The sequence below is a fragment of the Lissotriton helveticus genome, chromosome 5_1 (genome assembly GCF_964261635.1).
Source record: "Lissotriton helveticus chromosome 5_1, aLisHel1.1, whole genome shotgun sequence".
Classification (NCBI taxonomy): domain Eukaryota; kingdom Metazoa; phylum Chordata; class Amphibia; order Caudata; family Salamandridae; genus Lissotriton; species Lissotriton helveticus.
The window spans coordinates 1,989,873,059-1,989,892,603 of record NC_136065.1 but is presented as its reverse complement, the minus strand read 5'-3'; the positions used below and the strand labels follow the sequence as shown (position 1 = coordinate 1,989,892,603).

Genomic DNA, 19,545 nt, shown 5'->3' with positions numbered 1-19,545 from the left:
GTCCATTCCTTCTCTTAATTTAAAGCCTATTAAGAAGTGGTTGGCTAGAGCAATACAAATGAATGCTCTAACGACGTTAGAACATAATTTACGGGCTCTCAATGGGAGGACTGTTTCAGATTCTAACGGGGCAATGACATATAATAGAATAGGCTGCCCGTCACATATAGATTATATATTAATGGATATTCGATCATGGGGAAACCTAGTAGATATGGTGGTTAGGCAATCACAGGACAGTGACTACAACTCACTTTGTATGAGATTTATCTGGGGGAGTAAGACCAAAACAAGGAATAGCCCTATGATGATTACTAAAGAAGTAATCCCCACAAATTGTAACCGGAAGCTAAAATGGAGTAGGGTAAGCTGCAAAGAAGAAAGTTTAAACTGCATCAAAGAGATTAGAGAGTTATCATCCAGTAGTCTAGCTCAGCTTAACTCCCAAGATGTTAAACCAATAGATTCTTATAAGAATCTAATAGACAAAATTGGAGTGTTTTTTAATATAGAGGTGTGCAAGGGACTTAGTATTTCAAATTGTAAACCCTCTAGTGGCACCCCTTGGTATACTACTGAATGCAAGGAAAAGAGGAAGGCAATAACTACTTCCATTAAAAGAAAGGACCCGCTAGCAGTAAGATTAGCCAGGAAGGAGTACAATAGGAGTATTAAAGTAGCTAAGAGGGACTGGGAGGAGGATCACTGGCAGCAACTTAAATTTGCTGCCAGTGGAAAAAACTCATCCCTGTTTTGGAACTTGGTTAATATACTGGATAGAAGAGGGGTGGCGCCAATACTAAATCATATAACGGAACAACAGTGGCACGCCCATTTTTTAAAATTGTATTGTGGGACAGCAGACCTAGGGCAACCCAAAGGGGCTTGTAATAATCACAGTTTGGAGAAACAAGCGCAGCCAGAAGCCTTTGTTGCCCTGGAAGTGCAGGATGCTATCACAAATATAATACCCGGCAAGGCAGCAGGCCCGGATGGGCTGCCGGGCGACTTACTTCTGCACGACCCAAAATTCTGGTCTGACCTCATTGCACGTATAATGAATCTAATCATGTATGGACATCCTGTCCCCGAATCATGGAAAGGTGCAGAGGTTATAACCATATATAAAAAAGGCGACAGAGAGGACCCTGCCAACTACAGACCTATAAGTTTAATTGATTCACTTCAGAAGGTAGTTGGCAGGGTCTTAATAGAATAGGGACATGGCTAAATGAGGACAATATTTTGACCCATTTTCAGGCGGGGTTTAGGAAAAATTTGGGCACGATGGACCAGGTTTTCAGGTTCTGTGCAGTATACTGGAAATCTGTGTCCGTCGCAAAGGGTAGCCTATATTTGGCCTTTATAGACTTAAAAACTGCATTTGATGTAATCCCCCGTGACAAGCTCTGGAAGGTCTTGCTGGACATGGGGTTCCCGTGTCATCTTTTGCAGTTTGTTGTCAGGCGTCATGAAGATACTTATGCCAGAATCCGGTGGGGTACACAGGGTCAGCTAACAGGGAGGGTGCCAGTCAGCAGAGGGGTTCGCTAGGGCTGTGTTATGGCTCCGGCATTGTTCTCCCTCTTTATCAATGGGGTGGTAGACCATTTGAGGGAGGACTCTGCGGATGCTCCAGTCCTGGCTGGGGAGAAAACACCTACCCTCCTCTTTGCTGACGACACCCTCCTGATGTCCAAAACCCCATCAGGCTTACAGAAACTGGTCGATCACTTTAGTTTGTTTTGTGACGAGCGTGGGTTAACCATTAATACCACCAAAACGAAGTTGATGGTCCTATCCCACAAAAAAAAGGCTAGGAAAGTCCATCTCACCTTAATTGGGGCTGCTCTAGAGGTGGTTGAAGAATTTGACTATCTGGGAGTCAGGTTATGTAATAATATGAAATGGGACTCCCATCTAGCAAAAATGCTTCTAAATCTTAAAAGGGTCTCCGGAGTAATTCTGAGGAATCAGTGCCTATCGATTAGTAGGCCAATAGCCCCGGCCCTTGCAGTATACGAGGGAAAGGCGCTAGCTGCGGCGGTTTATGGTTCCGAATTGTGGAGAGGAGAGGATACGATGGATCTGGTAAGAGCTGAGAATAAGTTTGTGAGAGACTTAGTATCGCTTCCCTACTCGACCCCTCTGAAACCCCTTTTTAATGATATGGGCAAGCGATCAATTGCGGATATAGTACGCCTCCGCCCCTTGCTGTTCTGGGTGCGCCTGAGAAGTACACCAGAATTGGCAAAATATGCTTTGGTGTTGGACGAGTTGATTAACTTGAATGCCTCAACAAAAATAAAGTGGCTTAATAAATTAAGACAGTTGGTGATGAGTCTAGGTATGGCAGAATTTTGGGTTTCCCAGTCACCACCCCACAAACAAATTGTCAAGAAAATCTATTGGGAGTGGGTGGAGGCTGAGAACCTAAAAAGTACAAAGTGGGGGCCATTGACTAACCAATTTCTGGAACATAAGCCAATTAGGAAGTTAGAGCCCCTCCTGGATTACATTCAAATCCCTAGAGATAGATCCCTCTTCTTGAAGATGAGATATGGTACACTCCCCCTGAAAAAGTTTACAGCGGGGTGGAAAAGAGTGAGGGATCATGATGCCAATTGTCCAGGCTGCCCATGCACGCAAGAATCTCTACCTCATTTTTTGTTTGCTTGTAGGGCTTACAAGTCCCCTAGAGCTAGATGGTTAAAACCTGTGTGCAGAGAGATGGGTGTTAGAGATTTTAGGATTGCCCTACGTATCCTTCTAACTGATACAACTTCCATGTTCATTGTCTGTGGGGTTGCAAAGTTTCTTTCTAGCGCTTGGTTTATACGGACCAGACTACTAGATATTATTAAAAAATAAAAACTCCTACTTTATCTAGAAATAGGAACATTACTGAAAATGCACTTTAGTCTTCTGTAATTATTCCTTTTACTGTATAGAGGTTTTTAAATTATTTTAAGATGGAATGGATGTAATACTTTGTACATTGGTTTTATGTTTAATAAATGTTTGTACTTTTATGATATGAATATATCGAATAAAGTATTACAATACAATACAATACAAATAGATCAGTTTGGCGTTCTATTGAAGTCGTGCATAAGATGTAATTTAATTTTCACAATTTCGGTATGATGGCCGATTACGGAATACTAACCTGGGGTTTGGAAGTTTAATTGCATTGTATACACAATTTTAGTAGAGCACAAAACTGATCTAATCCCCCTTCAAAGTGCAGGTGGGTTCCCGCCTGCACTGTGAAACACTGAGCAGCTTCAAAGCAGCCACTCCATTTTTCACAGGAATGCGCTGCCCCCATGGCATCACAAGTTCACAGCTGCCTTGGGGGCAGCGCATTCATCCTAATACAGTGCATTTTCCTTTATTGTGCTGGGGACACTTTTTAGGTCTCGCGCATGCGTTGCATAGGGAGGAGACCTCTTGAAATCGGTTCGGTTTTTCGCTTAAAAATGTGCACGCGTTGCATTGCCTTCAATGGCAACGCGTGCACGTTTGACGATTCCCTTGCGAGAGCGAGTGGCGCCATGTGTTACCAATTAGTGCGCTCGCTCCCGCAAGGTAAACGCTGCGTGTCCCTGCTGCACTCCTCCCACTTGTTTACTCAGCAACAGCGGGCTACGCCGAGAGTGAGACGCATTTTTTTTTTACTTTTAGCGCGAGGCGCTCGCGCTTGTTGTTGGTTTGGTATGTCAAGAAGACTTAAGAAAATTCTTTGGAACTTCATCACCCAAAGGACATTTATTCAGGCCCCTGTTATTTCACGTCTTGATTATGGTAACATCTGCATTGCCAACGCCTCTAAGATAGAGACTTAAACTTATCTAAAACGCCGCAGCAAGATTGCTGGATACCTAAAATATCATTCGGCCTCCACTCACTTCCACAGCCTCCATTTGCTCCCCACTTAGTTCAAGGCGCTTTGCACAACTCGTGGGGCCGAATAGCACAGGCCCTCGCATTCTCAAACTTCTTTTACAGGCCCACTGCCCTCTCAGATCAGTGTGGCCACGGTTGCACATATCAAGTGACGACACAGGGAGGTCGAGCTTTCCGTCTGCTGGCCCTGGTTGTAGAATATTCTTCCGCCGTTGCTTTTTAGGTGTGCTAGGGCTTGCATCTAGTATCTCTGACAGGCAGCTGTATACTGGCCGCCAAGACTTGGAACTCCCTTCCGACCCACCTCCGCCTGACCCAGGACCACCTCGCCTTCAGGAAGCAGCTCAAGACCTGGCTATTCGAGCAGTAGCGGACCCCCCCCCCCAGCGCCTTGAGACCCTCCGGGTGAGTAGTGCGCTATACAAATGCTTTGATTGATTGATTGATATACTAGTCGCTTTTTCCTACAACGTAACATAACATTTCTGTTGCTGATGTCCTATGGCGCCTGTAGTGCTGATCGGGAGTTTTTCGAAGCAGATCTATGCAGTTCACTGCCCCTGCTCAGCAGTCTCGCCCGTGATTGGTGCCTTAGGGAAACGGGGTAAGTACGAACACTTCACCCACTGAGCACACCCGTTCCTGTGGACTAGGGAGGAGCGCTAGGTCTGCCCATGGCCTCCTCCGCTGCACGAAATGTAAAGTTCTCCGGGAGTCACCCCAATCTCCATTGGAACGATCACAATGACGCAGTGGTAAATAGTCTCAAAAAGTACCTCAATGCTCTTGACCTCACCCAAATCTGCAACAGCCCTACCCACGATAAAGGCTCTATCCTCGACCTTATCATCTCCAAAGAGAACTCTACCCAGCTTGGGTCAATCCAACCCTGTGACTGGTCAGACCACCACATTATCACATTCTTCATCAATGAAAAAGTTAAACTTAACCCGGTTCAAACCACTAAATCCAAGGTCTGGAAAAGGGACCTGAAGAAACTCAACCCAAATTCTTTACCTTCCCACAGCTGCAATCTCCTCCTTCCCCCTACCGGCACTCTTTTTTTTTTTTTTTGAAAACCTTTATTGATTCGATCAAAGCAGTACAAGCGCAGGCCTACAACCACAGGGGCCGGCCGCAAACTCAGGAAATATAAGCAGAAGTATTGCACATGTTTACGGCTCAAGCAGTAATCACGGTGTAATCATAATACATGGTTGTAGGCACCACGAAGCACATGGATGGAAAAGGTTTCATTTTTTATAGTTTTGAAGAAGTAGCTGTGGCTATATCATCGAAGGCATCACACTACATGATAAACAAGAAGAGACGGGAGGGGCGTATCCCTCCCCGCAATCGGGAATCGGTGATGAGCAATACGGCCTAAAACACACTACGCCCGCCGAAGGCAGGCCAGTAGTAAAGGTCAAACAATGGCAAGCAATTTAGCAAAAGCATCATCCGAAAAACCCACCCTTCCGAGACAATAAAGTAGAGGCAAGTGCAGATGCCCGACAGAGAAAAGGATGAAAGAAGGAGATACAGCCAACCCTACTAAGAAAGGAAGAGAGAAAGGGACCATATAACAAAACAAACTAAAATAACAAAACCCCCCCAACACCCGCCACCCTACATCACCATAATGGCTATGGCCTACCCCACTAACAGCGTGCCTGTCGCCCCAGAATTACCCTAAAGAAAGGAAAATAAAAGATAAAGAAAGAGAGGAGAACAATAAAACACACTCCCGGTCTCCTTAACCCCCCGCCATTAGCGACCTCCCCAGGACATATTATCCACTATTAAGAGCAAGTATTGACCCCATACAAGGGGAGGACATCATCAAAAAACTGCCTGACTCCCATTAGAATAAAAGGTACATTTCGGGCATAAATCACAAAGCACGGCTAACTCCAAAAAAGTCAAAAATCAACCCTGACCAGTACGGTTCTTTACAAACGGCCAAGTGGCCCGAGCCACGGTGACATCAAGGTAGTCGAAGCGTCCAGAACAATTTGGGGCCGCAGAATCGGGTTGTAGATAGGATACAAAATGGCGACATCCGAAAATACGACAGCAAAGGATGATGAAAGGGAAGGGCGATTCTCTCCGAAAGTCACTGAAAAACTGTCCATGTCGCTCACAGCCTTTAGCGACGATGTTTCGCCAAACAGGAGTCCGGTATGGAAAGCCAACAACGTTCGTGGGTGCGCCATCTACGAGGCCAGAGTCATAGAATTGGGATAAAGCAGGTTTCCGCTCGAGGACCTCGGAAGGACATGCAGGATATTCCTCGGGAACCATAGCTCGCTGATAACTGGTCGGAACATCGTTGTCCGGTCTCAAGCAAACAGTATCCAGCGTTACAGACATCCGTTGGTACGTGACAACAAAGTGAGAGTGGAGCGCCCCAATGGCGGCCATTACGGACCTCAACGATGGCGCGCCGTCCGTCCCCTCCATCTCCGTCCCCCGAGACGAAGCAGGACCCGGGTCACGGAACACCGTCGAGGCACAGGCACACACTGAGCTGGCAATAACAGCGGGCGCTTTCACAGCAGGCAGAGACGGCACCTTCGCCACCCGCGGGGGCCAGCCCGTCAACCCTGGCCTCCCAGAAGGGTCTCCCGGCGTCGGACCCCCGACGTGGCCACCGATATTACTTGCGTCACCGTACCATGTCCTTCGAGAAGCTGGTTGCTTTATTATCAGCCGGAAGCGGAAAAGTGATCCGAGATCGGGAGACCGGATGCACCCCTGGTCCCACAGCCGCTGTTGTTCACTTCCAGCCCGAATGGGCCAGAAATCGAGGTCCCGGCGGAAGCCCTGGAGCAGGCCGAGGATAGAGCTCGACGTAACTTCGCCCCCCGGTAAGTTAGAAAAACCGGACTTGCACCTCAGGAGTCAGAAAGACTTCATGCGCATGGGAGTCCAGCACGATTGAAGGATAATAGACAGGATATACGAGCTGCCGGCGGAGGTCGGCGGAGCCGGGAGCTTATGCGGCCATCTTGCTTCGTATGGTAGCTCCTCCCCCCCTACCGGCACTCTTGACGTTCAATCTTTGACCGACCACTACGTCATCTCTATGACCTCAATAATCAATGAGGCGGCCCCCTTGCAATTGAAAAGAGTGTCCACTAAGAACTCCAACCCATGGTACGATGGTAGACTCAATGAAGATAGACGAGCCATGCGTATGGCAGAGCGCACCTGGAGATCAACCCCTTCGGCACTGCACCTTAAAACTCTGAAGAAAAAAAGAAACGCCTACTTCAGGAAAATCAAGCGCACAAAATCAGATTTCTTCAGCCTCCAGCTCGACCAAGCAAAAAACCGGCCAAGAAAACTATTTGAACTAATCAAAACACAATCCAAGGAACCACCCCAACACTCACATAGCACAATAGGCGATATACCATCCTGTGAAGACTTCTCTGCTTTCTTTAATCTAAAGACTGGCAACATAAGGAGCGATCTCCGCAATGTACCAAAGAACAATGCTGCATGGTCATCCTTTGACACCTACTCGGAAGAAACAATTGTCAAACTGCTCAGCACATTGAAACCCTCTAATCACCTCACAGACCCCCTTCCTGCCAACGCATTAAAGGACTTCATCCCATTACTCCTCCCACTCTGGACCAAAATTATTAACAGTTCTCTTCAACAAGGACTCATCCCCGACTCCCTCAAAATTGGACAAGTTACACCTATACTCAAGAAACCAACAGCTGACCCTACTGACCTAAACAATTACCGTCCTATTACCAACATTCCCACCCTTGCAAAACTGTTGGAAAAATGCGTACAACTCCAATTGACAAAACACATTGATCAGTTTGACCTCCTCAACCCTCATCAATCAGGCTTCCGAGCAGGGCACAGTACTGAAACTGCTATGACACACATATTTGATGACGCACTCCAAATCCTAGATCAAAACGATACCTGCCTCCTCATCCTTCTTGACCTCTCCTCAGCATTTGACACTATCAAACACGAGAACTTACTTGAGCTGTAACACACCAGAATGGGTCTATCTGGGACTGTTCTCAAATGGTTCACCTCCTTTCTGCATAACAGGTCTCAGAAATTCAAGAGCAACAACTTGATGTCCCCACCAGTGCCTGTAACATTAGGCGTCCCACAAGGATCTTCTCTATCCCCAACATTGTTCAATCTGGTCATGGAACCTCTCACCACCTTGTTACAAGCATCTAATGTACACTTTCACATGTACGCCGACGACACCCAACTATATCTCAAAGTACAATCCCCCAAAGACATCAAACTCCTGAACTCAACGCTCAGAAACACCCAATCATGGCTTGCCGATAATCACCTCAAACTCAATGCTCTGAAAACTGAGTTCCTTCAGATCTCACCTCCCTCGAAAATCTCCACCACTCAAACTTGGCTTAAGCACCTAACTGCACTCAATGTCCAACCTACCATCGTGGACTCAGCGAAATCCCTAGGCATTACACTTGACGCCAACCTCAACATGCAGCAGCATATCAGCAAGGCAACTAAGGGAGCAAATTTCCAAATCAATACCCTGAGGAAACTTAAACCCTTCCTAACAGCCAAGGACTTCCAAACTGCAGTACAAGCCCTAGTCATTCCTCGCATAGACTACGGTAGCGTCGCCCTTTGCGGACTCCCTCTATCTACAACTGCACCCCTGAGAGCCTCTTTGAACGCTGCAGCGAGACTCATCACTGGATCAAAAAAACACTCACATATTTCCCCTGACCTAAAATCCTTGAACTGGCTACCCTTTGAAGCCAGAATACATCTGAAAATTGCCTGCATGACGCACAGAGCTGTACACAACAACTCACCCGGCTACCTCACTCAGAAGCTGACAATATCTGGTGGCACAAAAACCACTAGAAGCACAAAGAATCTTCTTCTGAAACCTCGTAGATTCCGGAAGGAAAAAACATATAAACGCTCCTTTTCAGGAATGGCACCCAGGATCTGGAACTCACTCCCTCCAGAAACCAGACTTATCTCCTCCACTACATTCTTTAAGAAAGAAGTAAAAGCTATCCTCATGACTAAATTCACCTGAACTTGTACTTTGGATCTATTTGAGGCTCTGCACCTATCTGCACTATTGTTTTGTCTGATTGTCGATTTGTATCATTGGTTTTAGTTGATTATTATGCCCCCCCATGTACCTACCCTATTTTGCTATTCATCTTGTACCTACAACTATTCTTTGCTCAAAAGTCTGTTAATCACTCCCTTGTTTCTTTACCCCCTGTTTTTGTAAAGCACTCTGATATCTGCAAAGATCTTGTCCGCGCTATATAACACTTTCAAAATAAATAAATAGCACTCAGAACACCTTTAAAGAACCAATGCGAGCTGTCTAAAAACGGCAAAACATACAACATCCCATCTTCAAAGAACAAAAAGGGTGGTTCGGAGTTTGTCCTCATTCAATTCCTGGCCTCTCTGCTGAGACTACCTGAAGGGGCTAGTCCAGTAATATCTGTCATAGTTGGTTTTAGCGTGATGGTTGCACTCGCACCCTGAAACAGAGGTGTCGTGTCACGAACCACTCATTTGACAGGGGTGAGTTCGCGAGAGGTGACTAGATCTGCGACCCTGCGTCATTGTGAGGGGCAATCTAGTATCCAGGTCGTAAATTTAAATGGCAAACTAATAAGGACAGGCAGCGGAGGGACAAATGGACAGAGACGTGCCTCCATTTATTCTTTGCCTGCACACAGGAACCAAGATTCACAAAGGTTTTACTGCGAGTTGGTGTGACAGTATACTCCTGACTTACTCCTGAATTTCAGGAGTACGCCTGGAGTACTCCAAGAGTACAATCACAGCAAAGGCTTTGTGAATCGGGCCCTTTTGCTTTAAGGTGTTCGTCCTTGTCATTCGTAGCGCTCTGTCTACAACCCGTGACTATACTTGTCCCACCCCTTCGGTAATCCCAGCTCGTGATCGCCCCGTTCTCCTTTTAAAAGCCTCCGACTGCCCTCACAGGTCAGAACCGACATAGTCAGGAGCACCATTCTCAGCCGCCTGGATTACTGTAACGCCCTATTACTGGAATCCCCTGCTTATCTGATTTCCAGACTTCAAAGTATCCAGGCGGCTGCAGCTAAACTGGCACTCTCCCGAGAACGAAGATCTTCTACCACTCTCGCCTTGGCTGACCTTCATTGGCTGCCTATACACCAGAGGATTTGTTTCAAGTCCCTATGTATTGTCTTTAGGGCAGCTCATGGGCTAGGACCCCGACCACTCCAAAACAAACTTAACTGGTATGAGCCTACCCGGTCTCTTCGATCCTCATCCCTAAACCTTATCAGCATACCCAGGATCAAGAAAGCCACCTGTGGTGGAAGAGCCTTTAGTATAGCTGCAGCTCATCTATGGAACAACCTTCCTACTGACATCAGAAAAACAAATGAACTGATGGCCTTTCGAAAAAAGGTCAAAACATGGCTCTTCCCAAAAATCTAATCGTTCAGAACATCAGACCACTGCTCTCTCTGTTATACAGGTTTTTCAGCTATATTTACTCAGCGCCAGGATGCCCGTAGGGTTGCAGAGCGCTTTACAAATACCATAAATAAATAAAATAAATAAATAAATAATTGTGATCTTGGGACAGGTCAAGATTTCAACATTAAACAGTATGAAATTCTTGGGTCTATTACAAAAATCAGAGAGTGTGGCGAACCACTACTAGATAGTTTGTGAACAAAAACATAAACAATACAGAACCAATGACTATACACCACAGAACTAGCTGTGGGCACAAAGTCCGCCCGTCATCCTACCGTGGATTGGGACCGCCCGCCATAAGGGCGGGGGTCCCGGGGGGGGGTATTAGGATGTGCCCGCCACAGTGGCGGGAGCATCCTGCATTTTTAGCATTGTGGCGGGCGGTGCTCTCAGCACCGCCCGCCACAATGCTAAAAATGCATTAATGCATTTGCATAAACAAAGCGGCAGGCACCACGCGGTGCCTGCCGCTTTGCTTATGCAAATGCAGGGGGGTTCCACAGGTAACCCCCGTGTGCACTCCCCACCTCTCCTTCACTCTGGGGGCCCGCAGGGGGCCCCCAGAGTGAAGACCGCATGCCTTTCCGTGGCGGCGAGGCATCTGTTTTGGCACATACTAATATGGCTGGTGGTGTCTAATAGACACCGCCACCATATTAAACCTTTTCCGCCCAGCTGCAAGGCGACCGGGGCGGAAAAGCATTGGGCAGTCTTTCCGTCCGCCGCAGTCCCCGCCGCCATACTAATATGGCGGGGGGGCATTTAAGAGAGGATGGCGGGCAGATTGCCCCCGCCAGGCCGGCGGTGGCTACCGCCAGCCTGGCGGGGTCAATCCGCCCGCCATCCTAATGGGCCCCTAAGTGTTGGGGATTAAATCCTGTGTGGTATTAAAAATGTACCGAGGACCCTCCGGCTTTGAACCGTTTTTTTAGGTCTCGCTAGACGTAGCGAGACAACTATAGCAGTTACTTTTCGGGGAATGAGGACAGCAAAGTGCCACGCGCATTTTGAGGCCGAGATTCGACCTCGTGAGCGCGCACGCCCAGCCCGGCGCCGTGCACGTCCCCTGCCACAGTCACACACATGCACACGCAGGCAGGAAGGGCCACACACACACAGACACACGCGCGCCCCCCGCCCCCGCCGCACCCACACACGCACGCACACACATACATACACAGACACCACCACAACCAAACCCCCCCCCCCCTCCGCCGCATACATAGAAGGGCCCCCGGCCGCCGCATACATCGGGACTCACCGGGTCGGCTGGCGCTCGGCGGCGGGCCGGTCTCTCCTTCTCCAGCGGGGGCTCCATCTTCTGCACGGGGCCCCCCGCCATGGCTGGCACGGCATCTCCGGTCACAACAGGCTGAGGCAAAGCTTCCGCGAGGCAGTGGGAGTGGACACACCTCTTTCCGGCCCCGCCCACAACCAGGCGGCGGGCCGGACATCTGCCTCCGGTGTTTTCCTCCGGGCTGCGGCGGTGATTGTTCTCTCGTCTCCTCCTGTAATGCACCGTTCGCTCCTCTTGTATTTTGTTGTCTCACGATGATCACTTTTGCCTCATGTAATGTAGCATTTGCTTTTGTAATTTGTTCACTTGTAATGTTCATAAGGGAGGGCTGTTTCTCGTTTACTTATAGAACAGAACAACTCTTTTAAAAATGGCGCCTTGACCCAGAAGCTGGTGTTTTTTATGCAGCATAATCGGTTTTGAAGATTGTTGTTTTGCAGGATGTGGTAATAAAATGTAAACTAGTTTCAGAAATGTGTGCTACATTATTCAAGCATGATTTTTATTAATGGCGAAAATAACCCTATTTTATTCTTTTGCCGAACAACCACAGTTGCCATGCCCTTGAGCAGACGGTTCATGTGACACAGTGACTTGACTGGCACTGTACTGGGTAAAAGAGCAGTCTCAGCTGTGACCCCACCCTTTTGTCACATGTTTGGTTAGTAACATAGGGCTGCCGGCATGGCTTTTCGCGGTCTCTGGAACATTTCAGTCAGTGCAGCGCATGTTAAGTGAGGCCTTCGGGAAGTCACGTGTTTGTCTTTACGATGATTGCGTTAAGTGCACATATGGGCTCTGGCGCCGCGTTGCCATTCTGGTTTCCCAAGTCTGCTGTGTCGGTTGTGTTGAATGGCGCTAGCCATTATGCCTTCGGCAGGTCAGTCTCCGCTTTTGGGCGCCACGGGGAGGTACTGCTGAGTCTGACACGAATCCACAGGACTTGTTGCTCTCTTACTGTATTTCCCGTTTCCACCGCATGTGCAGGACTATTTCTGCAATCAGCCTTCGTGAGTCGAGTCGCCCCCAAATTCACTTAACTAGTTCCGTCAATTTATTTTGCTTGCTAGACTAGTGTTCCTTTCTGAAGTGGCATTGTTTATGTGCTGTGCCTGTGCCCGAGGAAAAGGCGTGACCAGGAATGGGTTGGACAGAGAAAATGCTATCACACGAGAGTGATTAAGCCTTCTTTTTGGAAGGAAGTGACCTTTGAAAACCTTAAAGTTCGTTTTCTTAAAAATATGAGTAGTCGAAGGCTGGGCGTGCTGCTGCATTCCTCGGCTTTGTCACCTCTGGAACAAGCAAACCCTTCTCGTGCAGCTTGAAGAAATGGAGCCGCACTTGTCACTCTTGGGTAATAAAAAAGCGCACACTGTTGAGTCTGTCCTGGATGTAGCGAACAGCCTGCAGATATCTCTGACCCCAGAACCGACTGCGGAGGAGCAGAGGCTCCGGGCCCCCGAAGTACCACCTTGTGAGCAGAACGTAACCGGGTAGGGATGAAGAGAGCTCCTGCACGTGTGGGGTGCATACAGGGTTGTTTTGAATGCACTTTCTCTTTTAGCAGCTGCCCACAACTGAGTGGGCTCTCGTGTTTTTTGACCTGTCTCAATCAAACATGCAGCCTTCATCTTTTGTGCCCATTATTTATCATGCATATTAAATCACTGTACTTAGAGTTAAGAAAAAGATGTGATCTCAGACAAGTATGAGTTATGATAGACAGTTCAGATGCTGGCGCAGCTCTTTACATTTATTAACCCTTGTACAATCTAAGCCCTAATGGAGAGGCATTTTTTGTGTGCAGAATTTAAGCGTTGTGGGCCTCTACTTTTTAGGCAAGTTGGTGCATATATCTTTGGAAACTATTATTCGATGACACAACACAGCTATCTGATTATACGAAGTGTTCTTTGGCGACTAAACAAAGTGCTTGCTCTGCGCATTCAGTGTCCTGCAGGCACAATTGTTTGTGGGCACAGCTCCATGCGGCTGCATCCCCATGAAGACACAGTTCACTGCTCATATAACTCTATACAGGCTCAAGTTCTTGCCAATAGATTTACACGTGAACACAAACTCCACGTGTAATCAAACCTATAGTTTGGCAAACATCCCTGCACAATCCACTCCCTTCAGACACACCTCCCTGCTAAACAAGCATTTGCAATGCAATAGGTCTCGCAGTTGTGAGAGTTTGAGCTATTGGCATTTTAAATGACAGTGCCTTTTATTTATGTATTGGTTTTTAAAACATAAATAAAAGGCATTGTCATTTACAAAGCCAATAACTTAAACTCTCTCAAATGCGAGACATATTGCATTGCAAATGCTTGTGTTTGGTAAAGATTTCAACATGCCTCCTAATCCAGATGTGTACATTGCCATTCTAAGTGTGTGAATCTAAGCCACAAAAACGTGGTTACTCGAATTTCTCAGAGCCAGTGGATATGTGCTGGATTGAGGGTGGAGGGGTGGGGAAGGGAGGGACTATGTCGAAGGATTTCATGTTATGTTAGTGATTCTGAACGAGTGAGTTGACATTCCATTTCAGTGGTTTGACCCAAGGGTCACCCGTGCCCCGTTCTCTATTGTGCCTCAGATCCTAGAATGTCACTGGGCAGCGCCTCTATTGGAGACATCCATGCTTACGGTACTCGTCTTCAATGGTACCACATGGTGGGCCCCAGGTCAAGCCCTGTCTCCATAAGAAGCCTTAAGGGTGGACTGCTCCAGTTTCTTTTCAGGATCAGGTCTCTAAAGATTGGATATGATGCGGAACACAATAGCCTACTCTAATACCAGGCGACCTCTCACTGCCTTTCTGAGGCTTGAAGCAAGCGTGCATGTGCTTGGCAAGCTCGGCGATGATGTCGGCTGCCCTGCCTGCCGCATTCTGGCCTGTCGAAGCATGGCTGAACAAGCATTGGCATAGCCAATAGGTCTCGCCTTTGGGACCTTATAAGTGTTTTGTTATCCAGCACAATATACTTGGTGCAACAACATCAACTGTTGCATGGCTAAACACTTATAAGGTCCCAAAGGCGAGACCTATTGGCTATGCAAATGCTTGTTAAAAGGTGTGCCCAACACAAACAAGGAAAATGCGGTGTATCTGTGATACGGCCCCTGATGTGAAAAGTCCTGTTACTGGAAGAGATGAGGAAAGTGTTAAAATAAGAGAGGACAATCACAATGGTCATATAGAGGACAATCAGAGTGGTCATGTAGAGGATATGAGGACGAGGACAGAAGTATAAAAAAATTGAGGATTATTTTTGTACCTTGCAGTTTAATGTTTTTCCTTAGAATGGATATTTCTTGTTTAGTTTATGGTTTGTTTAAATTTTTAGTGTGTTCTTCCTTTATTTTGTTTTATCAAAGGGGGGTGTAGTAATGGGTTGTAAATAGAATTGGTGTATGTCATGTAGAATGTAGAATTAGAATGTGTAAGTCGGTTCTATGTATGCAGGTATGTATTTCGAATGTTGATGACAGATGATGCTGTGCGGTGCTTGTGTTTGTACCTGTTCACTTTGCCATATTAGGCTGTTCATATATTCCTGGATAATGCAATTAGATCAGTTTCGCACTCTATTGAAGTTGTGTATAACATGCAATTTAAATTTGACCATTTCGGTACAATGCCTGATTACAGAATACCTACTGGGGGTCTGTAAGTTTAATTACATCATTTACACGACTTCAATAGAGCACAAAACTGCAAAAAGTATAAAGGAATTTGCACAGCTTACCTGTCTTCAGTGATTGTTACAGTGGGTCACGAAAGTTTGTTGTTCTAAAGTGTAGGAAGCAGTGCACTAGCTTGATCTCTTTCTCTCTTCAGACTTGCTCCTGGAAGACTGCTCCTGTGCTGCCTGTTGGATTTTCCTAAGCATCACTGGAGGCATTATTGTCATCATGATCATCATTGCCATTCTTCTGTATATTGTACCAAAAAAAGGGAAGTGCATGGAAGCAATACGGTCCTGGCATGTGACCACCATCTTTAAGGGTAAGACAAGTGTTCATTTATCATGTTAAATGGCCTCCTGGCTGGAAGGATCACTTCTGTGCTGGGTGAGGGAAGTTCAGCCGCAAAGCCCATTCAGTCGTTGGCTTTTTTTAAGTGGCCCCATCTGTCAGTCTCAGATTTTTTTTTTCCAGATGAAACATTGTGCTGTACTTGATTGTTTCTTAATTCAGAGTGTATTGCTGGACATATATATATATATACACATACACATATGCCAACAGTAGTAGCGATGAGGCTGCATTGTGAGGGGTCAGTGGGGCGAAGAAGGTGTACCAAGTAGGGGATTGTGTTTACTTAGAAAACTCTACCAGTAAACCATTCCTCATCCGATGAATCGAGGAATAAGACAGCCAATGGGAATTTTGAGGCAATAGTTGTGTGCCTCTTCCGGTAGCGTAATATCTCTATCTGCTTGAACAGCCTAGAAGACAGCAACACACAAGAGTTTGAGGGTGAGTCCAAACAGCCGACTGGGGGAGCCACAGCGGCGCCAGCTCAAGCACGGAGAGCTCTTCCTTTCCCGACAGTTTGAATTTCTGCCAGCCACTCACATATGGGGGCAGTTCATTGTAACACTTCTCAATGAAATAGACATCCTGGGCCAGTACCTAGATAAAGTGGATTGTTTTTTCTATTTACTGGCATTCGATGCTGTTCAGAAGACACTTCTTGAAGACTAAGGAGAGTACCAAGCTGATATCCCAGAAAAGCTGTCGGAAGGAGAATCAGATAACCATGTTCAGCAGAAGATGGAGCTAAAAGTGTGGGACCCTGAAAACATCCTACTGAACGGCAAATTGAGCAGTTTCTGGTTGTCGCACACGAGCCCTAGACTTCAGTAGCTCCATAGTTTACACGAGTGCTGCAGCTGCCTCTAGAGGTATCACATTGTTCCATGCCATGGACACCATGCAGAAAAATGGATATGATCTAGCCAAGGCCATGTTAATGCTAGTGCTACAGGGAGGACCAGTGCTGTGATGAGATGAGATGGAAGAGTGGGTTGCCTCAGAGGCAATCCTGTTTAAGGAAGCACTTGAGAAGTGTGGCAAGAACTTCAATGACATCAGGAAGGACTTTCTCCCTTGGAAGTCTCTGCCCAGCATTTTACAATTCTACTAGATGTGGAAAAACTACAGACTGCTACATCCAACAAAAAAGGTTGAAGGCAGCTGAAGCATACAGCTAATTGAAGCAGGCTTACATTCCAACCTTCACAAAACCCAACCCAAATCAGATCATTTTGGCAGGCCCAAAGTTTGCCAGGTCTTAGCGGAGCTGGATTCGAGAAGGGACTGACCTGCGAAAGCTGTCACACTACGCAGTCAGCACAATGATATGCGTAGGGCCCCCCGAACATGCAGTGCCGCCTCTGTGCCTCATGCTGGATCTACTGGAAGAAGTATTGGAGGCTGGAGATTCCCACTAAGCTAGAGGGTGCCACAAGAAGTGTCACAGAGCCCCACTCCGGTGGACACCTTTTCTGCCCAGAGTCTCAAAGCTTATCACCTTACACAACCAGTGCTAACCGTACCAACCTGTTGGCCAAGAACCGCCAGACCTTCCTTCTACAGACTTCTAAGGTGACCAGGATCTCCTGGCAGATGTGTCATATCCTGCAGCCATGTCATTAAAGTGCAATGTTCCATTAGGCTAACAAAAGGACCGAAGTTGCATGTGAAGGTCCTTCCCTTGGTATGGCCACCACTGGCAGCAATTGTAAAGGAGCTGGCTGCTCAGGCCTCGTTGAAACCAAAACCCCCAGTGGTACCAGGACTCCCATCAACCATAATCAAATTTCCCTGAATCTGGGACCAGCAACCATTGGGGCCAAGAGACCTCTAGAGGACAGGAGCTGGAGCCACTGCTGTTGCTGCTACTGTCGCCGCAGTGCCCTCCCTCCCCCGTTTGCAGCTAATGTCAGACCAGTGTCATCCAGGATGAGGTCCAACACTCAACCCATGGTTAAGCATCAGAAATTGAACCCAGGTGATGCCCCTAACCCTGTCATCTTCATCACTACAAAAGAAACCAGAGCTCTGCGAAAAGCTCTTACCCATATAGGTGTGAGTCGAGCAGCACAGAGACCTAACTCTGTATTGGAGGTGATTTCCACTATCCCCTTGAGACCATCACCTCCACTGCCAATTGTGCCCCTTGCACACTTGGCCAACACCTGCGGGCCCACTGTGATGGAGGACTAATAAATGACAGACATTTTTAATATTTATCTATGGATGAATGAGAGGATTGGATCACCAAACTTCATGTGCAGTTCTTAGTCTTTTTTCTTCTTGCCCCTGTAATGCCCCTCCTTGTCCTTGCTGGGCACAAACAAAACTTCCCTTCCTATCAGGACAGGGATTATCTTATTTTCTCCCCTTTTGTTTCCATTCCTGAATTCCAACTTCCCCTTTTTAGCCCTCACCTCTATTTCCTGTCCACCCGTTGAAAAATTAGACTGCTAGTTGGACCCCCAGGATTCAAGGAGACTTAATCCCCCAACTTACAAGGCGCCATGGGGGGCGCATTTGCACAGTGGTGCAGTGAGGGTGCGGGGCCTGATGTGACAAGTGTGCAATGCTAGTTTGCTTCACCTATAATAAGTACAGTCTAGCAGTAGCAGTGCAAGCTTCATTCACGTAGAACAGGTAACGCCTGGCAGCAGTGCAAGCTTCCTTCACCTAGAACAGGTACAGCCTGGCAGCAGCAGTGCAAGGTGCCTTCACCTAGAATAGGCGCAACGTGGCAGCAGTGCAAAGTTCCTTCATCTTGAACAGGTACAGCGTGGCAGCAGTGCAAGCTTCCTTCACCTAGAGCAGGTCCCGTCCGGCAGCAGCAGTGCAAGCTTCCTTCACCTAGAACAGGCACAGCCCAGCAGAAGTGCAAGCTTCCTTCACCTAGAATAGGTACAGCCCGGCAGCAGCAGTGCAAACTTCCTTCACCTAGAACAGGTACAGCCCGGCAGAAGTACAAGCTTCCTTCACCTAGAACAGGTACAGCCTGGTTGCAACAGTGCAAGCTTTCTCTCCGAGAACAGGTGCAGCCTGGCAGCAGTGCAAGCTTCCTTCACCTGCAACAGGTACAGCCTGGCAGCAGTGCAAGCTTCCTTCACCTTGAACAGGTGCAACGAGGCAGCAGTGGAAGCTTCCTTCTCCTAGAACAGGTACAGCCGGCAGCAGCAGTGCAAGCTTCCTTCACCTAGAACAGGTACAGCCTGGCAGCAGTGGCAGCTTCCTTCACCTAGAACAGGTACAGCTCGGCACCAGCAGAGCAAGCTTCCTTCCCCTAGAACAGGTACAGTCCAGCAGAAGTGCAAGCTTTCTACACCTAGAACAGGTACACCCTGGCTGCAACAATGCAAGCTTCCTTCACCTAGAACAGGTATAGCCTGGCAGCTGTGCAAGCTTCCTTCACCTAGAACAGGAACAGAGGTATTTGGAGGCCACTCTCACCTTTCTCCACCAGTCTCCAAATACGACTGCTACGTTATAGTTAGAAATTAGCATTTAAAAAAACATTGAAATTCACTGAAAAAATCATAGGTTTCAGGCACGTTATAGTTAGAACTTAGCATTTAAAAAAACCTTCGAAATTCACTGAAAAAGCCATAGGTTTCATGGACGTTAAAGTCAGCTGGACATTTCACTTGTACAAAACTATAGAAATTCCCCCGTTATAGTTAGTTCAGCTAACTATAACTCGCGCCCCGCAATGCACTGCTGATGACGTCACATATGACATCATTCATGACATGGTC

The 19,545-nt window shown here is 47.2% G+C and overlaps 1 protein-coding gene and 1 pseudogene across 4 annotated transcripts in view; both read left to right on the top strand.

The window, feature by feature from the left end:
- LOC144756137 (butyrophilin subfamily 3 member A3-like) overlaps positions 1–19,545 on the top strand; it is a 387,539-nt gene that overhangs the window by 271,834 nt on the left and 96,160 nt on the right. For all 4 annotated transcript variants that reach the window (XM_078645702.1, XM_078645701.1, XM_078645704.1 and 1 more), the window contains one exon: positions 15,597–15,764. In XM_078645702.1, coding sequence (XP_078501828.1) covers positions 15,597–15,764 — 168 coding nt within the window. The remainder of the gene's footprint in view (positions 1–15,596; positions 15,765–19,545) is intronic.
- On the top strand, positions 16,535–17,989 carry LOC144753935 (metastasis-associated protein MTA2 pseudogene; annotated as a pseudogene).